Raw genomic sequence first — 6,142 nt, 5'->3', positions numbered from 1 at the left:
TGTGGCCTGGTGTTGGGGCGCAGCTGCGGCCGTGACCCGGCGCTGAGGTGGGACTGCGGCCGCGTGAGCTGGGCTTGCTCGTCGAGGTATTCCTGTTTTCCTCGCTTCTCTATGAAGACTTCTGTTAAAGGTGTGGAGAAGACTTTGTTTTTTCCCCCCTTTTAATCGCCAAAAAAAAAAAACAAACTCAACACCAAACCCAAGCCCCTCAAATCCCCACTTTTTTTTCATTTCAAATTTTTTAAAAAATGTATCATGTCTTGTTTTGGTGAGGAAAATCTAGCTTTGGCAAGTCCTTTCTGTGACAGGAAAATGCAACCTGCTCTTTTTAGCGTGAAACAGAAAAGGCTGCTCTTGGCTTGTTACTGCTTGCGTAGTCTCCGTAAGGTACACACGTGAGGTGAAGATAAAAATGACAGCACGGGTGGAAAAAACAGCTTCTGGTGTTGGCTTTCGCTGGCATCACCTCTGCTGGAGGAAGGCGGGCTTTGTGTTTGCTGTATCGACTGTGGCAGAACCTGGCAAAGTTTTGGTTATGTCAGAGTTGAAGTGCAAGCATTTTTTTTCTTTGCCTTTTTGTTGGAAATTTGAAATAATCTGTCTTGCCTGGCCAAAGCAGATGTGTTTCATAGCAAATGCAAGAGGATAAAGAAATGGGGATGGGGAACATCCTCAGAGCAGTACTGCAGAAACCTTGGGTGTGGGCTTTATGCCCAGGATTTGACGAGAGATGATGGGAAAGCGTTTCTGCCCAGCGGTGATCAGAGGGTGCGTTCTTTCCGGATGAAGGCAGGGAAGAGGCTGGAATCCAAAAGCGAATCTCTATGACCCGTGGGTTGGGAAGCAGCAATGGCAGCACTTGTTCCCCCCAGGCCAGTCAGCATGGTGCACAGTCCAATATCTGCAAAGAGTTGCTAACCTCGTCATCCTAAAAGTAAACAGTGCCTTGAAGTGACTTTCAACCGTACACGGGTCCTTGGATTTCACCTCTTTGTCATGCTGCTGATCATTAACGTTGGCAAGAGCCTTGCTTCCTTATCGCTGTTGTTTTATCTCAAATATTTGATGTGCTTTACTGTGTCTTATCTTTTGCCAACTTTTATAAACTTTCTTCTGTAGCAGGATGATCGGGATTTTTTTGTTGTGACTTTGGTATAGTGCTACATGTTCTGTGAAAAAATATTTTATTTAAGTGTATTTGCTGTTAACTGAATGCTCTTTTTTTTGTGGAGAAGGTCAAGTGGCTCCAAGTGTTTACAACAAACAAACAAAAAATCCAATTTGTACACAATTTGGTATCAAATAAGGCGGAAGAGCATTGCAATAGGTTTCATGGGAATCTTGCCAGGATAACATGCTCATTAAACCAAATATAATCAATGCCAGGTTTAAAATTAGGCTATATGCACACTTTTTGCATTTTGGTAGTATATCGTCTCAAGACAGATGCTGATATAAAATGCTTTTGGTTTCCATGCCCCAAAATACAGTTGTAGTTAGCTTGTCACACAGAACACAGTAGTTGCGGTATCTCTATTTTATTTTAAACTTAGATGATGCTGTACACAATTAGTTTTGTTATATTCCTCTTGGGAGCTGTGCATCGTCACAGGTTGTAAGACCTGAGGAGCTTGTCTAATATCCAGCAGACTTCTGAAACACAAAATCACGAGGTGCTGTTGATTTCTGCATAATTGGTTCCATTGGTATATAAGGGGCAGCCTTCCTCAGCACTAATGAAATGCGCTGGACTAAATTAATAGGGTCAGCATGGGAAGTAGGCACCCTAAGCAATTGCCAAGGACAGGTAAATTGAGTAAGTAAAAATTGTTTTAGATGTTTCAATTTAAAAGCTCTCAGATAAGAACGGGGTCAGGTGTAAACCATGGCATGATTATTCCATGGAAAGCTGGTACCCTAAAAGTGATCACCACAAAATTTACATCAGGAAGGGGACCAGGTCGTACCTAAATATTGATGAACGCGTGCTATGGATTTTATTGTCTCATCTTCAGCTTCAATTATATTTTTTGGTAAAATCTGAAATTCCTTAGAAATACATTTGATATAGTACATATTAGGGAAGTAAATAACAGCTTTCGTATGTAGTTTAAATAATTCTAAACCCATCTTAATACAGAATAAAAGAAATTTAGGGATGAGCTTAAAACCTTGTTTGTGGCTTGCTCAGTATGACCAAGAGCCTCTACTTCCCTGTAATAGTTCATTTCTTTTTGAATAAGTTTAAGCCTGCATATGCAGAAACTCATAAATGCAACAGATAGGTTTAAGTCAAGTTTTTAAAAAAAAAAGTAAATCACGTCTGCTTTCAGATTTTTGGGAAAGTATTTTCTTCAATGTGCCCCTAACCGTACCATGCCTCCAACTGCATCTCTACTTGCTACATTTCTTTTCCTGATAGAAGCTTTTTTCCTATTCACCCGTGTTTCGTTGTTATGTAGACATTTTGTACAAAGCAATTAATCCCAAGTCAGTTCTGCATTGGGAATCCTCTGCCAGGTACAAGTTTTTTAAGAAAAGAATGAACAGACCTGAAAAGCTCAGCACCATTATTTGTGCATTCAGAAATTCAGCTCTATTAGGTATTTCTTGTGACAATGGGAAATTTATAATCTAAGCTTTGAAACTGAGATTTTAACAACTGTTTTGGTCTTCAAATGTATGAACTATGTTTGCCGAAGTTGTGATATGTTATTTCTTGAGTTTGTCTTTTTTTTTTTTACTACAAAGAATGTACGTTTCAGTTCTGAAGAAGTGAAAGGAAAAGTCCACTTTTCCTTAAAGTAAAATGAAAGGAGTTGGGTTTGGTTTTCTAGCAGAGAAAAGCAAAATAAGTCTAGCCAGATGACTTTTATCCTAGACATCCATTGTCCTTTTTTGCATGTGACTGCATACTTGCCTTAATGTTATATTTTTAAAGTTACTACTGAAATGGCCTGTTTCAAGAGTAATTGTATTGTACAAACAGGTATTTCGGGCTGAATGATAGATACACATTTAAAATGAGAGTGGGGAGAAAAAAGATAAATGTGAACATTAGTCAAAAGAAAGCAAAACACCACAAATTTCCTGTGCAGAGTTTTATTCAGGTAGGTGAATAGACTAACTACGCCTGTTCCATTTTTACAGCGTAATGGTAGAAACGATGTATAACTGCTAGACAAATTGCAGTCTCCATATAGAATAGCGATTGAAAGATTTCAAATACTGTATTTCCTTTAGATTTGGGGGATTCCCTAGGGCTCCTGCATAGTTGCTTTCATCTCTCGTGATACACCTTGCAATTTCTTTTACAGTATGTCATCAAAAAGTTAAACCTTAAAAATGCTTCCAACCGAGAGAGGAAAGCAGCAGAACAAGAGGCGCAGCTGCTATCTCAGTTGAGACACCCAAACATAGTCACCTACAGAGAGTCCTGGCAGGGGGAAGATGGCCTATTATATATTGTTATGGGCTTCTGCGAGGGTGGAGATCTGTATCACAAACTTAAAGAGCAGAAGGGCAAACTTTTGCCTGAGAATCAGGTGGTGGAGTGGTTTGTCCAGATTGCCATGGCACTGCAGGTAAGATAAAGTATAGCTTTGTCACCTTCAGATATGAATTTAGTTTGGCTCTTTCTGCATTTAAAAATTTCACAGTTAGGCTGCAGACTTTTGAGTTCCAGTTTGGCTGGTTTAGCATCCAAGTACAATGGTTATTAGTACATTAAAAATGTTGACAGGTTATTGTGGTCAAATTAACTATTTTAGGTAAGAAATTGCTATCATATGTCTACACCTCTGTATCCCAGTAGGCAGTGGTAACCTCCAGGGTGTTTGCAATTCTAGTCCGAAATGCTTCTCCCGTTGGAAAATTTAGGTTAAATTTACAAAGTGTAGTTAAAAAAAAAAAAAGGAAGATTATTTCAGAAGCATTTTGTGTTCTGTGGTTTTGCTGTGTTTTTTAGTGGTAAATTTAAACTCCTAATTAATAATTTTTATTAAATCTTATCTCTGTTGAAATTTAGTAATCAGAGTTTATAAAACTTTAAAGGCAATTGTTGTAGTAATAAAGGCTAGAAATAAATGTTAACACTAAAAGATAAGAAATTGGACAGAAAATTCTATCTTAAAGTTGCCTGTTATGATCAGACATACATAAATCTACAGTACTGCCTGTTCTTGTTTATTATAAGAAAAATTTTCTTCCCTGTTTACACAAAGCTCACATTGTATTTTCCTCTGAAATTTCATACTTAAGACTAAGAAACTACGCCTGTTCCATTTTTACAGCGTAATGGTAGAAACGATGTATAACTGCTAGACAAATTGCAGTCTCCATATAGAATAGCGATTGAAAGATTTCAAATACTGTATTTCCTTTAGATTTGGGGGATTCCCTAGGGCTCCTGCATAGTTGCTTTCATCTCTCGTGATACACCTTGCAATTTCTTTTACAGTATGTCATCAAAAAGTTAAACCTTAAAAATGCTTCCAACCGAGAGAGGAAAGCAGCAGAACAAGAGGCGCAGCTGCTATCTCAGTTGAGACACCCAAACATAGTCACCTACAGAGAGTCCTGGCAGGGGGAAGATGGCCTATTATATATTGTTATGGGCTTCTGCGAGGGTGGAGATCTGTATCACAAACTTAAAGAGCAGAAGGGCAAACTTTTGCCTGAGAATCAGGTGGTGGAGTGGTTTGTCCAGATTGCCATGGCACTGCAGGTAAGATAAAGTATAGCTTTGTCACCTTCAGATATGAATTTAGTTTGGCTCTTTCTGCATTTAAAAATTTCACAGTTAGGCTGCAGACTTTTGAGTTCCAGTTTGGCTGGTTTAGCATCCAAGTACAATGGTTATTAGTACATTAAAAATGTTGACAGGTTATTGTGGTCAAATTAACTATTTTAGGTAAGAAATTGCTATCATATGTCTACACCTCTGTATCCCAGTAGGCAGTGGTAACCTCCAGGGTGTTTGCAATTCTAGTCCGAAATGCTTCTCCCGTTGGAAAATTTAGGTTAAATTTACAAAGTGTAGTTAAAAAAAAAAAAAGGAAGATTATTTCAGAAGCATTTTGTGTTCTGTGGTTTTGCTGTGTTTTTTAGTGGTAAATTTAAACTCCTAATTAATAATTTTTATTAAATCTTATCTCTGTTGAAATTTAGTAATCAGAGTTTATAAAACTTTAAAGGCAATTGTTGTAGTAATAAAGGCTAGAAATAAATGTTAACACTAAAAGATAAGAAATTGGACAGAAAATTCTATCTTAAAGTTGCCTGTTATGATCAGACATACATAAATCTACAGTACTGCCTGTTCTTGTTTATTATAAGAAAAATTTTCTTCCCTGTTTACACAAAGCTCACATTGTATTTTCCTCTGAAATTTCATACTTAAAACTAAGAAATGATTGTCAAGACATGGAGGCAGCAGGAACTGAGTTAAAGTCTGAATCTTAGCTTTACAGTTTTATTTCTTCTTTTCTGCTGGCTTGTCAGAGCCACACAAGATTTCGCTAAAGCAGTGCCAAGTTTTGGGCCCATGCCAGTATCAGTCATTCTTAATCTGAATTCACTAATACTGTATTTAACAGGGGCTATCCTGACTTCGATAGTGATGTATGTGTCTTCAGCATTTGCATTTTCTCTCTTTGACTTGTGTAATGGGATTTTACTTTTCAGTGTAGAAGAACAAATTCGTAGTTACTTAACTCTATTTATGTGTTTTTTCCCCCACCAGTATTTACATGAAAAGCACATTCTTCACAGAGATCTTAAAACTCAAAATGTTTTTCTGACACGAACAAATATAATCAAAGTGGGTGACCTGGGAATAGCCAGAGTGCTGGAAAACCAATACGACATGGCCAGCACTCTCATAGGCACACCATACTACATGAGCCCTGAACTCTTTTCTAACAAACCCTACAACTACAAGGTAGAGTATGTTAATGCAAATGTTGTTTCTACTTCATTAGGTAACTTACTTTGTTTAGCTGCGAAATTTACAATCTTACCTATTGTTATTAATTTTGTATTGCTTCCAACTCTTTTTAATGTCCCCAAAGACCAAACAAAAAAATAGGGGAGAGATTTCTAGGGACCTTTGTTTCTGGAACTGTGTTTGTTGCAGTAGGTG

General features: G+C 37.6%; 1 protein-coding gene across 9 annotated transcripts in view; it reads left to right on the top strand.

Moving 5' to 3' along the window:
- The first annotated feature begins 1,692 nt into the window (after nucleotides 1-1,692).
- NEK4 (NIMA related kinase 4) overlaps nucleotides 1,693-6,142 on the top strand; it is a 17,044-nt gene continuing 12,594 nt past the window's right edge. For 7 of the 9 annotated variants that reach the window (XR_004842065.1, XM_035894693.1, XM_035894697.1 and 4 more), the window contains exons 1-2: nucleotides 4,282-4,726; nucleotides 5,744-5,941. Coding sequence is in view for 8 of the 9 variants with exons in the window: in XM_035894693.1 (XP_035750586.1) it covers nucleotides 4,613-4,726; nucleotides 5,744-5,941 (312 nt within the window). In the remaining variant the exon portion in view is untranslated. Of the gene's footprint in view, nucleotides 3,585-4,281; nucleotides 4,727-5,743; nucleotides 5,942-6,142 lie in introns of those variants that run through there. The other 2 variants (XM_035894692.1, XM_035894695.1) reach the window with 2 other exon arrangements.

Source organism: Egretta garzetta, unplaced genomic scaffold (genome assembly GCF_000687185.1).
Source record: "Egretta garzetta isolate BGI_Z169 unplaced genomic scaffold, ASM68718v1 scaffold215, whole genome shotgun sequence".
NCBI lineage: Eukaryota > Metazoa > Chordata > Aves > Pelecaniformes > Ardeidae > Egretta > Egretta garzetta.
The sequence above is the reverse complement of the archived record's forward strand: the minus strand, read 5'-3'. Positions and strand labels throughout refer to the sequence as shown.